At 34.9% G+C, this 23,917-nt stretch overlaps 4 protein-coding genes across 4 annotated transcripts; all 4 read left to right on the forward strand.

The window, feature by feature from the left end:
- Positions 1-2,319: 2,319 nt before the first annotated feature.
- On the forward strand, positions 2,320-3,969 carry LOC149257982 (COBRA-like protein 1). The gene is made up of 4 exons (XM_089394638.1): positions 2,320-2,446; positions 2,678-2,757; positions 3,147-3,606; positions 3,713-3,969. Exons 1-4 carry the CDS (start codon positions 2,320-2,322, stop codon positions 3,967-3,969), a joined length of 924 nt encoding a protein of 307 aa, XP_089250764.1.
- An 18-nt stretch (positions 3,970-3,987) lies between these two features.
- Positions 3,988-6,640, forward strand: LOC149257983 (protein MOTHER of FT and TFL1-like). Its single transcript, XM_089370507.1, has 3 exons — positions 3,988-4,238; positions 4,351-4,412; positions 6,595-6,640. The coding sequence occupies exons 1-3, from the start codon at positions 4,038-4,040 to the stop codon at positions 6,638-6,640; spliced, it is 309 nt and encodes a 102-aa protein (XP_089226633.1). The 5' UTR covers positions 3,988-4,037.
- A 1,770-nt stretch (positions 6,641-8,410) lies between these two features.
- On the forward strand, positions 8,411-8,720 carry LOC149257984 (dynamin-2A-like). Its single transcript, XM_089370513.1, has 2 exons — positions 8,411-8,520; positions 8,619-8,720. The coding sequence occupies exons 1-2, from the start codon at positions 8,413-8,415 to the stop codon at positions 8,688-8,690; spliced, it is 180 nt and encodes a 59-aa protein (XP_089226639.1). The 5' UTR covers positions 8,411-8,412; the 3' UTR covers positions 8,691-8,720.
- On the forward strand, positions 8,705-10,174 carry LOC149257985 (GTP-binding nuclear protein Ran1B-like). The gene is made up of 5 exons (XM_089394745.1): positions 8,705-8,715; positions 9,452-9,541; positions 9,651-9,830; positions 9,920-9,997; positions 10,105-10,174. Exons 1-5 carry the CDS (start codon positions 8,705-8,707, stop codon positions 10,172-10,174), a joined length of 429 nt encoding a protein of 142 aa, XP_089250871.1.
- Positions 10,175-23,917: the final 13,743 nt, after the last annotated feature.

The raw sequence follows: 23,917 nt of genomic DNA on the forward strand, positions 1-23,917 counted from the left end.
GAAATCTAGGGCATATATTTAATAAAGTTTTTGCACAACGACTCCATGATTTATGAGGTGTTACGAAGAGCTACATCATGCCTTCAAATGGATCACCCCATCCATTTTTTCTTCTTGTACATACAATACTATTTTAACAAGTAACCCAAGCAATATATTATTCCAAAACATGATGTCAAGTTACTTTTCTAGGGTTTTTATGTAATCAAGAGGCCTTTTTAGGGTTTCTTAAATTCAAACCTAGATCATACTCTTTTCCCTTTATGTCATTCTAGAGTTTATCCCATGCCCTAGAAATCAAATCATAGGGAACAAATAATTAAGATTAAGGTTTCTAAATACTAGGGTATTTCTTAAAATATAAACCCATAAATTCAACCCTACTACATCTTATGATGGACCCTTTAAAAGAAAATTATTATACATACCTCATGGACACCTATCTGTACTGATTAGTATTTAGTAAACAACACTACATGGTAAACAGTAGAGGCCCCTTCATAAAAACCACTTACAACCAGTACTCCCCTCCGCTAACAGCTTGTGGTTTCAACATACAGCTGTTACAACTCAAGGAGGACAGGAAGCTGTAAATCCATGTGGTCAACCAGAAATAGCCCAGCTTATTCATCGTGATCCTGAAAGGTGTGCAAGTGTTTAGCTAATCCGACATCAAGATGTTGACAACCGTAAGGTTGGAGGGCCATTGTTGCTCAAATTCATCAATGTAGATATGTTGATGAGGGTATGACCAGAGCTTACTTATATTGAAGCATGTGAAGGGATTCAAGGGAGAAATGGTGACCAAATCTTCCATAATGTTGGGTCTTGAAGAATCTGATAAAGAGATAAAGAAAACAATGAATGACACATGTGCTATGGGTGTTGATATCCTTACAATGGAACAGTATTTGCAGCCCATGGCTTTCAAAGAACGAAATTTGATTAGTATTGTTGATACAAACTCTGGAAAAACAATGGCATATCCTTTACCTGCTATTGTTCATGTTAATATGCAACCTTATCTAGCTTCAGATTCTGAACCCTGAATGCGAGCATTCTTGCATTCATAGTCGCTGCATTATTATTTGTGGAAGCTTACGCACACCTTTCATGAAGAAAAGATTATGGTGCTATTACTATTGAGGAAGCTAACTCCACGACAATGTCCTAATTGTTTTGATTGACATTGCTGATTCTTTGGGTGATAGTCAACAATTTGGATGAATTTCCTGGCGATAGATTAGAATCTGGATAAATATGATGCCAAAAAGAAACTGCTTTGAGCACATTGTAGCTAAACTCCAATTCATGTGTAAATCACACCAATTCTGGATTGAGGATTGTGAAAGCAGGTTTACTATGGAATAGTTTCTGGTGTTGAATCATTAGGTCTCAAAAGATATAGGCCTATAATATTGGTTAAGAGGTGCCTCAATTTCCACTATTCTGGACCTGTAGCACTCAAAGGAAGGCATAAATCATGCCAAGAATATTGTGGCCAATAACACTGGACGGGTGAGGAAAATCGCACAAGTATAAACTTGTAATGTCAATAGAGAAGGGGTTAAAATATGTAGAGTGCCCCAATCCAGATCCACCACATCTATTCAGCTACCATAGCTTTATCACACAGATCTTGTATATACAGCATGAAAGGGTATTCAGATTTATTTACGAAAAATAGAAATCAATCTTAGATGCCTTATAAAGTATTGATTTGGCCGTAGATTCAATGTGTGCAAGGTCAAGTTGCAGATTGGGTATGGGCATCTTTTAGAGCCCAGTTTTGATACAGAGACAACAACTCTGAGCAAAAATAAGGAAAATTCTTTTGTGATTTCAAGTGTGACTGCTTTTTCCAAATATCGGTTGAGTTTTTACTGCATTTTCCCATTCTTTTATGTCACTCTTGAAGATATTTTTACTGCTTTTTCCAATTCTTTTATGTCACTCTTGGCCTCAGAGTTAATCGTTTCTTTGGATATTTTTACTGCTTTTTCCCATTCTTTTATGTCACTCTTGGCCTCAGAGTTAATAGTTTCTTTGGTCTGCCAGTTGTTGTTCTTCTTCTTCTTCCCTGGCTTTTGGCAAGCACTGTTCTTCTCCACTTTCACTACTCTGTTTGAAGAATGAAGAAACCAACCATTACAGGCCTGCAGGTTTATACACTTCAGTTATTGGTTCTTCATCATAAACTAATGTTTTCTCCATTCCCATTCCCATTGCATTTGTGGAGCTACAGCTGCTCAGAAGGGTTGTTGAACTCCTCCTCTGGGGTTTCTGCCTGATTCATTAATTGATAATATCAAAGGCATCATGGAGAGAAGAGAGTTAAAGTCTTCAGAGGGAAGAAGTTGCATGCAGAATTTCCATATGTTGATCAGGAATGCAGCTGGGTTTTTCTTGGCATTAACTCTCTTGGCTATTGCATTTTCACCTGCAGGTGATGTTTCAATTCAGGGGTTAAATTTTGCTAATTTCCATTTTACATGTTTAAATTTTGCAGTTTCTTTTCTATAACATGCCAAGATTTATAATATAAACTTATTTTTACCATAAAATTTGGCAAAATTTTAAGTTTTAAGATCAATTTCCATTCTTAAACTTTTCCATCCTTATCAAGGATATGAATACAATATTAACTTAAAATTTATCTACATTGTGTTCTTTACAGGTGCTTATGATCCACTGGATCCAAATAGTAACATAACGATCAAATGGGATATTGTGTCTTGGACTGCAGATGGATATGTTGCAAGTAATGCCCTTTCATCAAATAGGTCTTGAATTATAATTCGCCCTCCTCATTTTCCTGAAATAGATGTTGAGCTTTTCTAAATTTCATTCCTAGTAGCCTACAATTTAAATTCTCAAAGCTTGACATCATGACAAATTTGGAAAACCTTCAAGTCAGGTAGAGTTTATTTTGATATTGATGAAAATTTCTGATAAATTGTGTTGTATTGATTGGTATGTTCGATATTTTGAGTAAATACTTCACTCATTTTTAATTAGCTTTATGTCCCTGAAATTAAGTAAGTATTCACTAGAAACATTGGTACAATTTACTAAACATTCCTTGAAAATCTTCATGCTAGAACTTATTTTACTCTTTGCTGATTCTAATGAGCTTCCCTCTGTAGGTGGTCGTGACCATGCACAATTTTCAGCAGTACCGCCATATACCAAGCCCCCCAGGATGGACTTTGGGTTGGCACTGGGCAAAAAAGGAGGTCATCTGGGCTATGGTTGGTGGCCAGACAACAGAGCAAGGAGATTGCTCCAAATGGAAAGCAGGTGTTCCACACTGTTGCAAGAAGGACCCCACCATTGTTGATCTCTTACCAGGTGTGCCTTACAATCAACAATTTACTAATTGCTGCAAAGGTGGAGCATTGGCATCTTGGGCTCAGGATCCTCCAAATTCCATCACATCCTTCCAAGTTAGTGTGGGCAATTCAGGGACCACTAACAAAACTGTCAAATTGCCAAAGAATTTCACTTTGAAGGCTCCAGGACCGAGTTATACTTGTGGCCCTGCTAAGATTGTTAAACCCAGCCTGTTCTTTAGTCCAGATCGCCACAGAACCACTCAAGTTCTGAGTAATAAACTATTATAATCCCTCATAATTTATATATTTGTGAATGTTATGTGTTTCACTCTGAGCTGGCTAAGTCTTATATTTGAATTTCCCTTGTCCTTGTGCAGTGACATGGAATGTAACATGCACATATTCTAAGTTCCTGGCTCAGAAAAGTTCAACATGCTGTGTCTCCTTATCATCGTTCTATAATGATACTATAACACCATGCCCTGCTTGCACCTGCGCTTGCCAGAACAACATAACTCAACCTGCTTGTATTGAGTATGATTCTTATTCCCTTGCAAATTCATTCAATTTATTTACATGCCATAAGACACCTCCACTACATTCGCCACTTAACTTGAATCGACTTCGACTGTGAATTTGAAGGAGGTGAGAAAGGAGAAGGAAGGAAATCAGGAAGCAAAATTGGGATTCATCTCTGCTGCAATGGCTCATTCAGCAGATCCCCTGGTAGTAGGAAGAGTGATAGGCGATGTTATTGACATGTTCGTGCCTTCAATGGACATGGCCGTCTACTATGGATCCAAGCAGGTCACCAATGGCTGCGAGATCAAGCCCTCTGCTACTGTTGACCGCCCCAATGTGCAAATAGCGGGTCGACACTTCGATGAGAGTCTCTATACTCTGGTACCCATTTCATCAATAATTTAATTCCAACACCTTTGGTTTCATAGAATGAATATTTACATATAAATTTGTTATGGGTCTTCTATGAATGCATGCATTTACATTTGATCAGGTAATGACAGACCCAGATGCTCCTAGTCCAAGCGAACCCAACATGCGGGAATGGGTTCACTGGTATAATAAATTCCTTCCCTTCTCCTTTCTTCAATTTATACAAACATGCAGGAATGGCTTCACTGGTATAATAAATTCCTACCCTTCTGCTCTCTTCAATTTATACAGACAATACACTGCAAAAAATTGAAAGAGAGACACTCTAATGGTAATAATATTTGGTTATTATTACCAGGTCTGATATGCACATCGAGGTTGCAGAGTTCATATCTCCAGTTTTAGTATTCTAATATGCATGCTTGAGCTTCACAGCCTCTGCAATCTTATCAAAGTTTCTAGTGCATATTAGACTAGATAGGTCTGATTTTATTTGGTAGTGCTCACATTCAATTATAACTTGATGGTGTCTAAACAATGGCACCAGTTTAGATCGTGTTGTGCCATTGTCCATATTCAATGAACTCACTACCTTTGTCCATATTCAATGTACTCAGTGCTGCCACAAAATGGCACATACATAGAAGCTGAGTCATTCCCATCCTCACATAGAGTTGCCAGCACTTCCTCTTCCTCCTTTTGCATTTGTACTATCACCACTTCATTGCATATTTGCCACACCATACTATTTAGTATTTTTATATGGGCCAATACACTGTCCTAGTCATCCCAGCTATATAATGCACAGTTGTACCGTTGTAACACTAACATAGGCACCAGAAGCTATGCTACTAGAAAGGATTAAAAGTAAAGTAGGATGCTAAGACCTTAATGTCTTTGCATGTCAAACACTATGTAATAAATATTCAGGTTTGCACATGGAGTTCATAGGTTCAAGGGTAAAACATTGAGATCTATGGCCAGCCCTAATAGATTCAAGGTTGTTTGCTTCTGGACTGTAACACTATCTAAGAAACATTTTGTTTGCTCATTGAGTCTGTCGATCCAAAGTTAAAATCAATATTATCTAATAAAGAGTTTCTTTTCAGCAAGAGCTAATAGATTCAAGGTTAAAACATTCAGGTCTGCAACTAGAGTTAATAACTTAATAGATCCATATTCAAGGTTAAGACATCTTTTTTTTTTGGCCTGGGAAACACTATATAATAAATATTCAGTTCAAAATAATAGTCTTTGGACAATCAGGTATTATTTAATAAATATTTTGAGTATTTTCAAAAACCTAGCGATCATATATTCACTTTTAAAACATTAAAATAACATTTTTTGTCTTGTCAAAATGCCACATAATTGGTACTAGAGAATAATAGATTCAAATTTTTGAATATGAGGTTTGCACACAATTATTATTTTATTCTGGTTAACCAAAATAGATCTAGTGAAAATGGATCTATTATTTATGGTAGTTCTTTAAATTTGGTATCTCAGTGAACTTTGCACCCAGCTTAAAAATAGATTGATAAAGATGGATATAATGCTGGTTGGTTTTGGTAATGGGAGTTTATTCATAGTTTTTCTTATAATTTGGTATCTCTTTGAGGTTTGCAGCTGGTTGATGGATAGATCGTAGTTCAATTGGATCTACTCTAATTTTCATTTGGATTTAATACATCATGGATGGCTTTAATACATCATGGATTTTTGTGGACTTTAATGGTTAAGAAAATTCTATCATAGTGTATTAGGTTAAGATGGTTTATTTACTTATTTCTCCTGTCTTTTGTTAAGTTGATATATTCTTTGAGATTAAGATGCTTTTTTAATAGGTTTGATGAAGATTAATGTATTCTAGTTTACTAGGTTAATATTTTTTGTTTTAGTAATTTTTTTGTTCTCATCATCTTAAAGATAACATGAAGTTAAGATGAATCATTTTAGGTCTAAACTTTTTTGGTTTTAGGTTTAGTTAAGATTAGTCTCTTCTAGCTTGTGAGGTTAATTTGTTTTGTTTTACTTTTTTACTTTTTTTAATTGTTTTACTTTTTTAGTTGTTTTTACCTAAGGTGATAAACTCTTGAACCGAGATTTTTTTGTCAGTTTTTTTAAATACTGAATTTTAAGCATTGAGGTGTGATATTTTCGAGGTTTAGATAGATTTATACTATCTTTAGGTTAGATTAAATGGAACTGATATTCTTACGGAATAGATAGATTTTTACATTCTTATGTTAGATTAAATGGAACTATGTTGGATTCTACTAGGTTATTTACAGTTGTTTTAAGATAATGGTCAATAAGTTGAATAAATAATAATTTTTGTTTTTGTATTGGTGATCCCACTCAGGATAGTGACTGATATTCCTGGAGCCACAGATGTAGCTCAAGGCTAGCTAGCCTTTTCACTTGGTGGACTGTGTGGATTACATAGTACTTGGCCTTCATTCCTTCTATTTTTAACAGTTCAAAATGTTGTTTAATTTCATTATTTTATCTCAGTGGTTGAGTTTACAAGTTTTTGCAGGGCATGAAATAGATATGTTGTGATTTGTGACATGATGTACTTTCTATCCCATTAACTATTTTGGTCATATTTTTTTCGCATGCTTTGTAATACTAAGTACTTTTCCTGTCTATCAGCGGAAATCATGAAGTTCGATGCGTGCAAAGGAGTATGCTTCTGGATACCCTTGCAAAAGAATTAGCTCCAGGAAAGATCAGATTCAATGCTAAAGTTGTTTCCATTCAACAGTATACAGATTCTTATTTAACTATAGTAAAACTAGGAGATGGAACACTTATCAAAGCTAAGGTAGCATCTTAAATCCAAACTTCTGACTCCCATTTGAAGTAGTAAAACTTGGGCGTAATTCTAACAAATTACCTGGCAGTTACTCTACAATAAGCCTTCTGAAGCTGAAGCAGAATAATTACACATCCTTGGAATGTAACAATGTAACAAAGTGTTGAGCCCCTCTAGAGACATCCTTCTATAGACTTTGATTCTCAAATGATATTTGAGGCATCCCTGTTCTCCTATGTTTTTTACCTGTTTTCTATGGAATGGGGATGAGAACAGGAATGCCACAAATATCATTCGATGCATCTCCAGTTTTGTGGGAACAGCTCATTGGATGTCGCTGGGACATCCCCTACATGAAGGGACCATTCTTAGGATATTCCCAGCAAGAAAGGCACTAGTCTGCCATTCCTGAAATTTGGTTCTATGTTGGAGCCATTGGTGAAATTCATTTTCTTGCCAATTCTTGTTGGAAGATAGAGTCATTAACCTTTGTCCCATTACAATGTCAACCTGCAAAGACAATTAAAGCATTGGATAAAGATGCACCCTTTATACTACAACAAACCTTTCATAGGTTGTTTGAGACAAATAAAATGCAAGCTGAGTTGAGTTCACTGTTATATATCCATAAATAGAAGTTCCTCCTCAACTGTACATTGTATATATTATAACCACTGACATAATGATGGCATGATTTGGTGAGAAGCCTTCATTAACTGAATTACATTATGTAATATGGAATTGTCTTGATTTACTATCGAGTACTCACATGTGTGTTTAAGGTTAAAAATTTAGTAAACTGCATTCAAATGCATGTTAGTCACATTATTTTATGCTGGACAATTATATTGCAGATAAGTAGGCATTGTGCTGTTGGAAAATTGTTCAACTTATGAATAATTGCAGGCAACCAAAAAATTTGGTTTCTCTGGTAGAGAACTATTTAACAGACAATGAAAATAGATTGCTAGTCTTTACTTTCAGCTAGGACTAACATCCTTTGAGTTTTCTTCGATCTTCAAGACAAACTATTTCCACTGTTAAAACTTTAATAGATATAAGGTAGAGGGTAGGCAATATTTAGCTGGCCAGAGGCCAAGACTACTTTATGTAACCCAAAGTATAATCGTGAACAACTATAGCTTGTATTGAAACACTTGCATATAGGCAATGAAGCACATAAAGTTCCATCGTAAGTTGCACATGTACATAATCAAAATGTTTACTATTAAATAATTTAAGAATCAATACACATTTTAGCCTAGGAGACCATGACCATATACAATGATGAGAATAGAAAAATTATTTCCCAACTTAATATTCAACCTCAGTTTGATTTTCTTGTTTATAATCCAGGAAACCATGGTAAGAAGGCCTGTAGATCCAGAGGAGGAGCTCAGAATGATGGCTCAAGAAGTCCGTGGTTATGTGGAAGCTGTTCTGAATAGTCTTGCTGCAAATGTTCCCAAAGTAAGACATCCATGTGGATGAGCACACAATACAACCATACAGAATCTCAGTGTTTATTCAGTCCATGATACTTGAATTGATGATTTGATGATTTGCAGGCTATGGTGCTTTGTCAAGTTGAGAAAGCCAAGGATGAAATGCTGACCCAACTTTATAGCTCAGTCAGGTAAGGTTTAATGACAAAATGTGGTTAAGGTACGTCAATAATTAGTTTTATTATTTTCCCATTTCTGTATTTTGCCAGACTGATTTTGATTTTCACTTGAAATCAGGTCTCTTGGGACTTTATGAAAGTAGTGTTTTTTGTCATCCTCTGTAGGTGTAGTAGACACCTGTTGATTGGAGCACTGTACATTTGAGCTTTTGGGGTGCCTTTTCAACTTTTTGTTTAAAAAGGTCCTACATGGATTTAAACTTGGATCGATCCCAAGAGAACTTTTGACTTATCAATTCTATTTTCCCATGTTGATATGTATGTAGTGTGGGCTCAGTAGCAACACCTTTTAACCTCAATATCAATGAGAACGGAGCAACTATGAGCCCTTTTTTGGTTCCTTTTTATCAGCACTCCGTTTTACTTGTTTATGTCTCTTTATTTTGAATTTTAATTTAATTTAATTTTGAATTTATAGACAAACTGTGTTATTGGTTGTTTTGATCAATACTGGTTTTCTTTTCTTGCTTCTGTTGGCATTTTCCTGTTGAATTGGCGAGGGTTCTGTATTTTTCCACTTATATTTATTTGAATTTGAATTTAGTTTACTTTTGAATTTATAGACAGACTTTGTTATTGGTTGTTTTGATCAATACTGGTTTGATTTTCCTATTTCTGTTGGCATTTTCCTGATTGAATTAGCGAGGGTTCCGTGTTTTTCCACTTCTATTTATTTGTTTCCTTCTTATTTACTGATTGGGATTTTGTTTGTTGCAGTATTCATGGGCAATGTGAAGTTATCATGTTTGATGTTACTGCACGAATGACTTACAAGAATGTCCCAAAGTGGCACAGAGATCTTTGCAGGTATCTCTTTTGCAGAGGGGTTGGATCTCTAAGTATAAATGAAGGTTCCTTAATTGTGTGGTGGCACAATTGCCTGAACCGATTAGCTAAATATCTTTGTGAATTTCAGGGTGTGTGAGAACATTCCTATTGTTCTTTGTGGAAACAAGGTTGATGTGAAGAATAGGCAAGTGAAAGCTAAGGAAGTTACTTTTCATAGAAATAAGAATCTTCAGTACTATGAGATATCTTCAAAAAGTAACTACAACTTTGACAAGCCATTCCTGTACTTGGCACGGAAGCTCTCAGGGTGAGCCTTTAATCTAGTTTTTGATGCTCCCTAACATGAATGTTATATTAAAAAATTTGCATTGATTCTATAATGGGTTATTTTTATAGGGATCCAAACCTTGATTTTGTGGAGTCAACTGCTCTTGCTCCTCCTGAGGTTCAGATAGACCTTGCAACACAGCAGCAGTAAGTAGAATGCTATTTTCTTATTATTTTTTGTTAACTTTTATTGAAATAATTTGTTCCATGTCTAAAATATTGAAACTTTGGCTTACAATCTTTTATGTTGTCAGGTATGAGGCAGAACTTGTAGCAGCTATGGCCCAACCCCTTCCAGATGACGATGATGATGCTTTTGAATAGCTTTGTTAAGATGCTTTTGCATATTTATGGATTGGTGGATTCAATTAGTTTTGTACCATTGGAGTTTGCTCTTGAGTTCCGAAATTTAATTCTGATTTTTATTTGCGGCTTAGAATAGCATTATTGCATCTCTCTATATGTGATTTGGGTACTGTGCAGATGTTTTCATCGGTGGAGTTGGCTAAGCTATCTTAGTTCAACTCCATTACAGAGCTATTTTTATATGCTAAGACAATTTTTTCTGTTATATACTCTTGCACATTTTGCACAAGAACTTTTTGTACTCTTCAAATATTTCAAGAATGATCAAGTGCCTTTCGTTGTGTATTGTTGGGGGAAATGCTAGTTGCGATGATTGTTGCTTGTAATATATTATGGCTTGTTAAAACTTTCTCTGAAAATTCTAGCTATGTCTGAGGATTTATTTTAACTCTGAAATTGGTTTACATAAAGCTTGTAAAATGAACAGTTTACCTGCTAGACTATCAGAATAAATGATATTATAAAGTAAGCGCTAATACCTTGTATACGGGCCAAATCCTCCCTTTGCAATATTGTTTTCATCCGGGACACTTTCTGTTGCAACTGTCAATGTTTCCATGGTAAAAACTATTGGTTGACCCTACGTATAGCCTCTGTTTCCATTTGGGGCTCTACAGATTGCAATTTCTGCAATGCGAACTTGCAATTTCTAACTTCGATTAGAAGTCGTGCAACATCCATATGGAAAAAAGATTGTATTCGCAATAACATCAAGGGGAAAGAAAGATGCATGTCCTCTAGAATGGATCTTCACACTGAGACCAATGCTAATGGTGTTGAGAAACTATTGTGCAATGGAATAAACAATGTTGAGGTGTAGAACAAATATATTTTTCCTCCCCAGGAGCAACCCAACATGTCTCAAGTATCTTTCTGCGAGAGCATTCTAGTGGTGGATCTGAAACACCTGGATGGCCCTAGCAGAACCACTGTCATACAACAAATTCAACGTGCATGTCAGGAGGATGGCTTTTTCCAGGTACAACCTTCAATCTCCAATGTCCCAAGTTATGATTTTTTTTGCGGAAGGGATTGGATTCATGAGGCTTTGAATTTTGAATCTCATGATATTGGGATATAAACTGTTTTGAAGATTTGAATTTTGAATTTTAAGATTTGAATTTTGAATCTCATAATATCTCTCAATAAAATTCCAAAATCTCAATTATGAACATTAATTCTCAAAAAAATTTCTGTTCAAATTCAGTATTCATATGGTTGAAGCTGCATGATATGATCAGATAGTGAACCACAGGGTACCAGAGAGGGTGATGAAAAACATGATGGGAATCGCCAAAGAATTCTTCGAAATGCCGATGGAAGATCGTGCATGCCTCTATTTAGAGGATCCAAAGCAACTGGCTTAGCTTGCTACAAGCTTCAATATTCACAAAGATGAAGTCCTTAACTGGAGGGACTATCTGAGACACCGTTGTTTTCCATTACACGAAGTCATTGACTATTGGCCTAAAAAACCTGTAGCCTATAGGTAGCCATTAAACCTTATGTCAACCATTAAAGCAACAATCATAACTTGTTTGGCTTAATATATTATTGAAGCTTTTGTTACAGGGAAATTGCAGGCAAGTACATTGTGGAGGTGAGGGCACTGTGTTTAAGGCTACTTGCTGTAATTTCTGAAGCTCTAGGAGTCCATTATGATTACTTGAATAATATTTTTGGGGAACACAGACAACGATTACTTGTAAATAACTATCCACCATGCTCAAACCCAGATGTTACCCTTGCTTTAAGAAGCCATTCAGACACAGGTGGCATCATTGTTCTAATGCAAGGCGATGTCAGCGGTTTGCAAGTACTTAGAAAAGGGAAGTGGGTTGTTGTAGAACCCATTGCTAATGCCTTTGTTATCAAACGTAATAAATGAGTCTTCCTCGGTTAAAATCAAAATAATTCATGGGCTACATAAGAAACCTCACAAGCTTTTGATAAGTGATCAGTTAAAGAATATTTGTGATGAGTCTGTTCAGAGTATTAATTTTCAACAATGATCAAAAATATTTTGAAAAAGAAGTTAAAATCACTGGGCGGGCATAAAAACGTTCCATTACAGATCGTTCAAGCGAAAGAATACTCACTCTATAATATTGTGTAATCCAGTTCTAGATATCATACTCATTCTATAATACTGCGTAATCCAGTTGAGTGATGAAGCTATATTTTTGATAACATGATTGAAGCATAAAACTAAGCCATACCTGCCACCAACGAAATTCCTAAAATCTTGTACAGTTGATAACTGTGGCTATCAAGCCTACCTGGGTATTCTTGTGGGTATGTTGTCTGTCGAACACATAAAGGTATCACCATTTCATTAATTGGGATCTCGATTGATTTTTGCATAAATATTCGCATTGCCTAAATCTAAAGTCGTTTCCATTCAACAGTCTACAGATTCTTCTTTAACTATAGTAAAACTGGGAGATGGAACGCTTATCAAAGCTAAGGTAGCATCTTAAATCCAAACTTGTGACTCCCATTTGAAGTAGTAAAAATTGGGCGTAAATTTAGTAATGAATTGAATCCCCTCTTGCTAAACAAAGGTAATATTAATAACCCATATGCGTTGGTTTCTATCAGACAGGAATTTCTGTGGTGGTTTCTCTCATACACGAGTACTATTTGTGAAATTTGAATGTGAAACTGCTTTGAAAGAACATTCAAAATGATTTTATTTATTTTTTTTTAAATAATTTTTTATATTGTCTCTAGAGAGACAATAGTTTGAATTATGATTTTATTTATTTATTTTTAAAGAATTTTTTATATTGTCTCTAGAGAGACAATAGTTTGAATTATGGACATATTGTCTCTATAGAGACAATATGTTTTTAATCTCAGCTATTGTCTCTAAAAATACAAAAATGTAATTGTCTCTAAAGAGACACAAATGAAGTTGTCTCTAGAGAGACAAATGAAATTGTCTCTAGAGAGACAAATCAAATTGTCTCTTAATAGACAATAATTCTTGTCTTTATAGAGACAATAATAATATTTGTTCTATATTGTCTTTATAGAGACAAATGTTTGAGACACCCGCTTAGAGACAATATTTAAGACAATGCACAAGTTTCTTTTTTTCTTAAGTTAAGACAATTGACTCAAATATTGTCTTAAATATTGTCTTAAAACCCCCCTACATGTAGTAGTGGCATCAAAATCCAACCCATATTACTTCAATTGATGAAGTATTTATACAATTTCCTCACAGAATATCATGATAAAAATATCAAGAGCTATTACAAATATTTGAAAACTATATTACAAAAATAGAACACAAATAAAGGTAACTAAAACTATTTGAAGAGTTCTAGTACTATCCTTGAGGATTTTTTTGATAAAGAAGAGAAATTCGAATTTGGTTGCAACTCACATTTGATGAGGTGGCCTCCAAGTCACTAACTGTCTTTGAACTTTTTCCTCCCGAAATTCTGAAAAATAGGGTCATGTAATACCTTGTCTCCCAAAACATAATAGAGGTTAGAAATGTGAGAGAGGTTTTTGTAAATGATTATGTTAGCAACAAAAACCTATTTCATGTTTTGAAAATTTGTTCCCCCCTACTCGGAAACCGCATTTGAAAACCCTGGCTAAAATAAGGAAAATTATGGAAAACATGCCTGCAAAGATTCATCCAAATATCCCAAACCATAACCTCTGTTAATCTGAGGAACAAAAACCTCCTCCAATTTCCCAAGATTCATCTTTGTTTAGCCACCATATTCTCTGCAAAAAGGTGACTAAAACATGAAATTTCTAGAAAACAAGCCTTCAAAGATGTAATTGTATCTCCAAAACCATAACAACTGATAGAAAACTGAGAGTGGGTTTTGTAAATGAGGATGTTATAAACAAAAACCTCTTTCCATTTTTGAAAATTCATTTTCGGTTGTTTGTAAACCATGTTTGAATTTACTTTATTACATCATTTAATCATGTTTAAATGCATGATTAACTAAATCAACCAGCTAATGAGACTTAAATTTACATTTTGAGGGCGCATTTTACTCTTGCAGACCCATTTATTATTTCTAAACTACTAAAACCTATTATATCAGCAAACTTAAATTATCAAAACTAATCATGTTACAACATTGGCTCTAATGGGCACTGCTTCCGCCTGTGGGATGCAGAGAACTAGTAGACCGGTTGCCTTTAGTGTTGAGCATGGAGTCATAACATAAAATCACCAACCACTAATTTTCCATCTTATGTCAAAATATAATGAATCTCCATGGATCAGTGTTTTCATTTGAATACTCTGCTACTGCACACTACACACTACAACCTACAACTGTGAAATGCAACCATATGCTTGCACTAATTCAGATACTCTTTCATACTGAAATCTGAAAAATGAAAATTTCTAAAGACTAAAAATATAAGTTGATCTATCATATACTCTTGATATACTACATACTGAAACTCAAAATATCTATTTAATTCCCACACCTCTATCTAACTGAAGTGAAAAAATTTACACTATTGCGTGTAATCCGCTTTCCAATGTAACCAAGTGCGAAGTGGATTTATTGACAAACCATGTTGTGAGGAGCTGAAGATCTGAAGAAGATATACAATATGAACATAAAATCCCATGGAAAACTTATACTCATAGGTGTACTTTAAAAGTTGCATCCTCTGTAGACATTTTAAATTTTTGACCATGGCTGAGAGGGAGAGACATATACTACTGATTGAAAGTATCAATGAACCTTGCATAGCAGTAAAGGTAGTTGAAATTTCAAAAAAGTGGGATTGATCACCCAGCGGAATCGCCATATGACAAAGTGGAGTCACCAGGTGAAAGAAATGCAACCAATAATAAATGTCTACTCCTTGTTCACCATAAAAGAATAGATCTAATCTTTATCATTCCCCGGAGAAATATATATTCGTTACTTCGCTCCCCGGAAAGGACGCCAGATTTTGTACCCGTTTCGCATAGGCAGTCCTTGGATGCAAAAACTATGCCAGGAAACCAACTCAACTAGCCTTTAGGTTCAAGCTGGCCCTTGAAACAGAGGGGGCTCCATCAGTTGTTACGAGGCTTTGTTTAACATTGTTCACCTGTCACTGAACAAAAGCCTTTGAAGCACAATGGCCAGATTTATGGTTTTATTGGGGATGGTTGGTGATCAATGAAAATCCCTAATCATTATTAAAGGCCTCTCTCACAGGGTCCCTTCTAAAAGTGTCAGCTTCGAGCCTAACAGAATGACTTAGCTTTTTCAAGAATTATGGTAGAAGAATGTAAGGGGATTCCTAATAATTGAGCAGTCAGACTGACTACTTAACAACTAGGGAAATTTAGATGTGTGTAGAAGATTTCTACAGCCCAACAAAAACATATTCAAAGGTAACAGAAGGCCAGAGTGAAACTGATTCCAAGAGGAGCTATTTCAGAAAAATAGTCTAATAAGCTAATCTCTTTCTAAAGGTTATGATTTTGCAGTGAATTACAGGGAGATTAAGACTTAATCTACCTTACCCAAACCTTCCTACAATTTCTTTGAACATATGTAGAAACAAGTTATGAAAACACTAGAAAGGCATACAAGAATCACAAAATTTTATCATAACTGGAGTTGGAAGGCTTTCATTAGAATTCTATAGGAGAAGCTATTACATATTTTAAGAGCCTTTGCATCAAAATCCAACCCATATTACTTCAATTGATGAAGTATTTATACAATTTCCTCATAGAATATCTTGATAAAAATATCAAGAGTTATTACAAATATCAGAAAATTGTATTACAAAAATAGAACACAAATAAAGGTAACTAAAACTATTTGAAGAGTTATAGTACTATTCTTGAGGATTTTTTTGATAAAGAAGAGAAATTTAAATTTGATTGCAACTCATATTTGATCATGTGGCCTCCAAGTCACTAACTGTCTTTGAGCTCTTTCCTCCCGAAATTCTGAAAAATAGGGTCCTGTAATACCTTTGTGTCTCCCAACATAATAGATGTTAGAAAACTAAGAGAAGTGTTTATAAATGATGATGTTAGCAACAAAAACCCTTTGATTTTTGAAAATTCGTTTCCCCCACTTGGAAACTGCATTTGAAAACACTAACTAAGAAAAGGAAAATTCTGGAAAACATGCCTGGAAAGATTCATCTGAATATCCCAAACCATAACCTCTGTTACAAAAAGGAGATAGGTTTTTGTATAATAGAATTGTAGGAACAAAACCCTCCTCCAGGTTCCCAAGATTCATCTTTGTTTAGCCACCATATTCTCTGCAAAAAGGTGACTAAAACATGAAATTTCTGGAAAACATGCCTTCAAAGATGCATTTGTATCTCCAAAACCATAATAGCTGTTAGAAAAATGAGAGTGGTTTTTGTACATGAGGATGTTATAAACAAAAACCACTTTTTTTTTTTTTAAATTCATTCGCGGTTGTTTGTAAACCATGTTTGAATTTACTTTATTACATCATTTAATCATGTTTAAATGCATGATTAACTAAATCAACCAACTAATGAGACTTAAATTTACATTTTGAAGGCGCATTTTACTCTTGTAGACACATTTATTATTTCTAAAGTACTAAAACCTATTATATAAGCAAATTTAAATTATCAAAACTAGTCATGTTACAACAGCTGCTAGAACGGGCGAATTATTTTGCCTCTTTAATTTTGCTAGTGATCCTAAAAATTCGGTGGGAAACTTTTGACCATATTGTTTAAATAAAATGAAAAAAACATAAAAAAGGGGTGGTGTGCTGCCACCCCCAACGAAATTTTTATATGATATAGTCAAACAAGGTGGATGGGCCACCCAATGGCGGACCCACCCAACCAAACGGCACAACATGGCAGAATACAATGCTTTGACAGGGTTTGAACTCACGTCGACCAGTGGCTAGCCTGCCCAATATGGCAGCCTAATCAAAACAAAACCAAACTAAATGCGCCTCTACCACCAAATTGTGTAAAACACCAAAATCATTATGTAACCACAGGAAATTTCAAGTGAGGGCAGGGTTGGAACCACCGACCTCCCTTGCCCAACTTAACCCCGCCACCAATGGCCCAAGTGGCTTGTCTTTGTATTGTTTGTGAAAAAACACATATTTAAACCCAAACATTCATTCACCTGGGACAGAAGAGGCGGCACTGAACCCAATAATAGTGAAATTCAGAAGGCATGTTTTTGAAGACACAACCATTTTGAGAATATTCATTTTGCAGAAGCTTGAGGAATATAAAACATTCCCTTGGAGGCTGATTTTTTACAAAGGTAGAATGATGCCAACTTTATAGTCATTTTTATCAAAATTTTACAAGGAGCAAGATGGTGGACTCAGAATGGTCATCTGAGCAGCAAGATTTCAGGGAGTCATTAATAAGGAATCTTTGGAGAATCTTTGAGATTCCTGAGGGTCCAGATTTGACAGTGTTAGAAAGGGGTCAAGTTTATAGTTGTTTAACATGATTTTGTGCCGCAAATTCAACGATGATGTCTATTTTTGTAACTAAGATTTGCATTTTCATGCCATCCCCGGAAGTGGAGGTATATGATGTAGTGATGCTATGTCTTTCTTTTGATTTGCTAAGATGATGATTTTGTTGTTGAGATCCTTGTTACCATTATGTTGAAAGATACTTGTATGCCATGTCATATGAGAATTTATTATCTTGTCATGCTGAAGGAGGGCCCATATAAGTGAGAGCTCTTATAGGAGAACGTCTCATGGAGGGAAATCCCACTCTATTTGACGGAGTTTACCCTTGTAATGACAAATAATGTACCATGTACTTAACATCATTCTTCAACATTTAATGAAGCAGCCTCCCCACTCTTAACATCTAGCCCATAGACGTAACCCACACTTGGTGAACTTCATTATCAACTTGTTTGTGTTCTTTGATTTGATGGTTGTCATTATTTCTCCTCTTCTTTAAACCACGCACATACGGTTTTTCATACTCTTTCACATGAAATTTTGTTAACGTCACAGAATTAAAAGATCTTGGTTAATTCTAGTAGCAGAGAGAATCCAGATCAAACTATGAAAGCAAAGTGCCTATGGAGTCTCTGGCATTCTCAAATCCATATTAAAGGGTTAAAAGACATTATGGAGTGACGATAAATAAAGGAAAACCTTTGGATGTAATTCCAGAAGAAATTTAGGGAAATTTGTGTTACTACAAGATTGTTGCAAGATACCTCCATTATGCTACACGAAACTTCTACCAAGCTTATTTCTCGAGTTAACCTGCCAAATTCCTAAGCTAATAAAATGAAAATGTTGCGGGAATTTTTTATATTAATTTTAATTTTTTTAGGATTAAATCTATGTGGAACCAACATGAAAGATCTTCATTAGCATGTGCTAAAATTTAGCAGAAATTTACAACTAAAAACCGGAAATTTCAGAAGAATGAAGTAGTAAGTTGATCTAAATACTAAAATTACTCACCTAATATAGTGAAAATGCTATGGGGTGAATTTTTTTGATTAATTTGAATGTTTTTAAAATTCAACATAAGTGGAATAAACTCAAAATAGGTTCATTAACATGTGCTAAAATTCAACAAAACTTTATTACTCAAACTAGAAATTTCATAATTATAAACTAGTAAACTAATCCAAGTAACTCAATGATGAATATGAATTTGTAGAGTTGTTATAAGGATGCTTCATAATTTTAACTATATGTATGACCTAAAAATCAAATTATTTCGATCATTTAACTAATTTAACCTACAACAAATGAAACATGAATACTAAATGCAAAAATACGAAATGCAAGAATAAGATATGTAAGTGACTAAGAAATGCAAAGCAGATAAATAAATTGTATAGTAAGAACCTGAGGCTCCTACGATGGCTAATCCCAAGGATACTCAAATTCCTATGAGGGAAACCAAGCCTCAGAAGTTGGAAATGAAACCAAACTTCATTACTCAGATCAAATCAAGTACATGCCTGCTATAAATGAAAGTAGAATTGCTAAATAACAATTTTTCTTCACAAGGCAAAACATTTCATGCCCCTAGGAGCTAATTTGAATTGGTACTTATACAATTTGATGGGGAAGCATCCCCCTTGAAAGGAGGCATCTTTCCCCTCCAAAATCCCTCAAAATTTGGATCTAGTCCTCAACAATAGGAATCTTCTTTAAATACTGAGTTTTGATTTCTCTTGTAGCAGGGAATACATCCCTAGATTTTCTCAAACAATGGAGCTGCAAAATTTGTTCAATAATTGTATAATATCCTATTCATTTGTTGTTCCATCAAAGAAAGTTCCGAAATTCTCTCATTCTACGTATCTTCAAAATTCGCTCAATATTCTCTCAATATTCTACAAGTTAATTAATATTAGGCACATGATAAGCAATTATCTCTCAACCTTCCTACAAACTTATTAAAGCTAAGAGAACAATATTAAGTGTAAAATGATAGATTTAATATAGCCTTTATGTGCCTAGGAAAGGTTAGATAGGCTTTATTTTGCACCGAATTGGGAAGCCCATCACTAATTTCCATTGAGGCCTGTGTGCTTGCTTATCTATAATTTTTTAGGTGAGTGGGCCATTGTATTGATACATTGTAAGACCAAAGTTCCCATGTGATTAGGCTACATAGACTATGTGGTAAAAGCTCAATGAGCCTAGTATACATATTATGTAAATACAATGGGATTAACATAATACCACCATGGTTGTAGACCGAGGTACAAAAATTGTATGGGGCGCTAGGACTCCATGATCATAAAAGTGCTTTGATACATTATAATATTATAGTATATCATTAAAAAATGTAAAAGTAAGGGGTATCATTCCTACAAAATGGAGGTTCTCCTATTCAATTGGATGTGGCTAAGTGGGGACAAGTGTCTATATGTGAGGGCCTGGAGGGTAATTAGAGACTCATAAAGGTAGTAGGAACTCTTGGAAGCCACACGGTCTGGGAAATACATGGTCGACCAATTTGGTCACCCTGGAGGTAGTGGTATCGCCCGATTGACTGTTAGTGAAAAGAAGGGGGTGCATTAATTGAGTGCGGGGCAAATGGGGCATATGAGATTATTGGTTAGAGGTTGTTATGGTTTGGTACCTTGGCCTTATTTGTATCTCGTTGTGGAGATGTACCTGGCTTTAGCAGGCATTACCATCATGGAGTAATGTCCCTAACTCGACGGTGATTGAAAGCTAAGAGAGCACGAGTAACATAGTATATGGTTGGATGGTATGTCTAAGTCATATAGCTAGTCAACGAATTTCATAGATAAGTGCTTGAAACTTGTCATCTACATGTTTTATGTATTATCTATCATGTTATTTTACTATCTTGTCATTCTATATGTTTTTATATTGTGATTATGGTATCAAAGTCAGAAGCGGTGGCATTGCCTCAGTTGGGATACTAGGGGGTGTTACACAAGGCATTATTATTATTGTATCTCTTTGATAATTCTTTTCCCTTTTTGGTAGGTAAGCACCCACGGGGGATTAGAACCAGTGACCTATCACAAGGAGTGTCTTAACAGTGCACCCATTCACCGTCAATCGAAAGCCCCATGGGCAATCTCTTTGACAAATCAATATGTATATATATATATATATATATATATATATATATATATATATATATCTTCCTCCCCACTCCATCACCATGCCACCTAGTTACCCATCCCACTTGATTCCCTTACCCTTGAACCCTCCCACACCGACAAGATAAGGAAAAAAAAACTCTCTGATTTATTAACCTTTTAGCATCTATTAAATAATTAAATTGTATAGATAAAAAATAAAATAATTATGCATGAAAACTTAGAAATATTATTATACCCGAAAGCATTGTATGTTTTCTTTTTCCCATTTTTAAATAACAATGTGAAAAATATTACATAGAATTAGATTTTTTTTCTATCTTAAAAGATAATGCCAAACATGTCAACAACTCAAAATAATTTAATAGCATAAATGATCAACATCATTACCAACTAATTTAATAGCATATATGAATTGGTACTTATACAAGTTGATGGGGAAGCATCCTCTTTGAAAGGAGACAACTTTCCCCTCGAAAATCCCTCAAAATGTGGATTTGGTCCCCAACAATAGGAATCTTCATTAAATTTTGAGTTTTGGCTTCTCCTGTAGCAAGGAACACATCCCTAGATTTTCTCAATCCTGAGATTTAGTGGAGCTCCAAAGTTTGTTCAATAATTTCATAACATCCTATTCATTTATTTGTCCATCAAAGCAAGGCCCTAAATTCTCTCATTCTAAAGAACTTCAGAATTTACTCAATAATCTCTCAATATTCTGCAAAATAAATAATATTAAGCACATAATAAGAAATTATCTCTAAATCTTTTAAATCTTGTTTAGTTGTCCTTGAATGTTGGCTTATTCATGCTAAGAGTTGTGTTGGACCTCTTTGGAGCTCTATTTTTTGTGTCTAGCTAGTGCTTGAGTGCTAGTGCTTGAGCACCAATGCTTTGTTCGTGGTGTTATGTATCTTGGTCAAACATAGTTTGATTTTCATTTGCATTATGAGACAAGCCCCATGCAACGTCAGTGCATGAGGAGAAGAAGGGGAGGATGGGGAGGATGAGGCCCCTAGGACCATAATCGAGCCCACAGTAAGCCCAAGAGGTTGATGAGTCATTTCACTTGTATGTTCCTCTTGATATTTGGAGTAAATTTCAAAACCTTGAGACCATGGCATCTAGAGAAAGAAATTTCTTCTCATATTCAGAGCTAGTGGAGGAATGTGGGTAGTGGATTTCGGATACTAGCCAGGCTGAAAATAGTAGTATCTTTTCATTATTTATTTATTCGAAAATGAAAACCTTGATAGGAAGTATTCTTATGGAAAAATAGGATGATAGGTATAATGTTTTTGGTAGCCTTCATGATGTGAAAATAGAATAGCAGAACTTGTGGTTCTATGTGGAGAGGATGGATACTTTCCTTCCTCAAAATGAGTGTCATATTCTATGCACTGGCACAACGTTTGAGCCTCTAGGATCTAGTGTGAGAGATGAGACAAGTGTCACTTCTTCTTATTCATAATTGTTAAATGTTGGTTGATATCACGTCTTGTGATTCATAATTGTTAAATGTTGGTTGATATCACTTCTTTGATTCATAATTGTTAAATGTTGGTTGATATCACTTCTTTGATTCATAATTATCAAATGTTGGTTGATAGTTTTTTATGGTATGATGACTCCATAGACACTGTAGTGCACATGTTACAATTTTTTCAATTTTAGAGTAATAACTCTATTGGCAGATGGTCAAATTATATAGTTTCCCAATAGGTAGGTTGCTCTATAACTCTATTAGGAGATGAATAAAATTATATAGTTTCCCATTCGTAAAGTTGCTCTAAAAACCATGTACGAATACTTTGATTTTGTTAAGCTATACAATCTTACTTTATATATATATATATATAATAAACACCATTATCAATTAATTATTTTGTGTGATTAAATATTAACTTTCAAACGGTATCCAACTCTGGATCATTGTACAATTTTTTTAGTTTGAAAAAGTAAAACATGTTATATGAAATCAAACTTTTTCATTCTTAAAAGACAATCTAAAACATATTAGATAAAGGTAGACTTTTTTTATTTTTGAATGTGGAAGGAAATACGCAACTGGCCATATCCTCCCGATATAGATATGTATATATATTCACAAAATATACATATACAAAAATGGGTTGGGAACAGCTACAAATCAATTATGTTGTTTCGTTGTGGTCGATAAGCTGCTGTGAATCACGGAACTGCTGCAATATGCCGTGCGGTCAACACCTGCGCTCCATAATCGGCGGTCATAACATGTCTTAGTGGTTCGCATAGGTAAAACCCTCATGACTCTACTCCATTAATTAAATATCCCAAGAGACGATAAAAGGGGGAATTACCTCATAGTTTTACACAGTAAATATATGCAAACGAATACAAAAGGGATGAAAAGAGGAGTGGAAATGCAGGGGAAAAGATAGGCCAATTTGGTGCCCAACAGCAGCTAGAGAAACACATTTCTTCTCAGATTCAGAGCTAGTGGTGGAATGTGGGCAGTGGATTTCGGACACTAGCCACACTTAAAAGAGTAGTATTTTTTCATTAGTTGTTATTGGAAAAAGGAAACCTTGATAGGAAGTATTCTTATGGAAAAACGAGATGATAGGTACAATGTTTTTGCTAGCCTTGATGATGTGAAAAGAGAATAGTGGAACTTGTGGTTCTATGTGGAGAGGATGGACACTTTCATTGCTCAAATTGAGTGTCATATTCCATGCACTAGCACAACGTCTACCCCTATAGGATCTAGTGCGAGAGATTGAACACGTGTCACATCTTCTGATTCATAATTGTTAAATGTTGGTTGGTATCACTTCTTATGATTCATAATTGTTATATGTTGGTTGATATAACTTCTTTTGATTCATAATTGTTAAATTTTGGTTGATATTCTTTTGTGGTATGATGACTCCATAAACACTCCAATGCAGATTTTACAATTTTTGTAGTTTTAGAGAAAAAACTCTATTGACAGATGGTCAAAATTATATAGTTTCCCAATAGGCAGGTTTCTCTATAACTCTATTGGCAAATGGGAAAAATTATATAATTTCCCATTCGGCATATTTCTCTATAACTCTATTAGGAGATGGGCAAAACTA

Source organism: Pinus tabuliformis, chromosome 6, assembly GCF_031772625.1.
Source record: "Pinus tabuliformis cultivar Carrire ecotype Pingquan chromosome 6, CPIR1, whole genome shotgun sequence".
Classification (NCBI taxonomy): domain Eukaryota; kingdom Viridiplantae; phylum Streptophyta; class Pinopsida; order Pinales; family Pinaceae; genus Pinus; species Pinus tabuliformis.

What these genes read in the sequence shown, in the direction of transcription:
- LOC149257982 (XM_089394638.1), top strand. Translation starts at nt 2,320, where the DNA reads ATGGAGAGAAGAGAGTTAAAGTCTTCAGAGGGAAGAAGTTGCATGCAG. An exon ending in TATTGCATTTTCACCTGCAG is followed by an intron (nt 2,447 to 2,677) that starts GTGATGTTTCAA and finishes TGTTCTTTACAG; the next exon opens with GTGCTTATGATCCACTGGAT. An exon ending in GGACTGCAGATGGATATGTT is followed by an intron (nt 2,758 to 3,146) that starts GCAAGTAATGCC and finishes TTCCCTCTGTAG; the next exon opens with GTGGTCGTGACCATGCACAA.
- LOC149257983 (XM_089370507.1), top strand. Translation starts at nt 4,038, where the DNA reads ATGGCTCATTCAGCAGATCCCCTGGTAGTAGGAAGAGTGATAGGCGAT. An exon ending in ATGAGAGTCTCTATACTCTG is followed by an intron (nt 4,239 to 4,350) that starts GTACCCATTTCA and finishes ACATTTGATCAG; the next exon opens with GTAATGACAGACCCAGATGC. An exon ending in ATGCGGGAATGGGTTCACTG is followed by an intron (nt 4,413 to 6,594) that starts GTATAATAAATT and finishes GATCCCACTCAG; the next exon opens with GATAGTGACTGATATTCCTG.
- LOC149257984 (XM_089370513.1), top strand. Translation starts at nt 8,413, where the DNA reads ATGGTAAGAAGGCCTGTAGATCCAGAGGAGGAGCTCAGAATGATGGCT. An exon ending in TTGCTGCAAATGTTCCCAAA is followed by an intron (nt 8,521 to 8,618) that starts GTAAGACATCCA and finishes GATGATTTGCAG; the next exon opens with GCTATGGTGCTTTGTCAAGT.
- LOC149257985 (XM_089394745.1), top strand. An exon ending in TGGCACAGAGATCTTTGCAG is followed by an intron (nt 9,542 to 9,650) that starts GTATCTCTTTTG and finishes TGTGAATTTCAG; the next exon opens with GGTGTGTGAGAACATTCCTA. An exon ending in TTGGCACGGAAGCTCTCAGG is followed by an intron (nt 9,831 to 9,919) that starts GTGAGCCTTTAA and finishes TTATTTTTATAG; the next exon opens with GGATCCAAACCTTGATTTTG.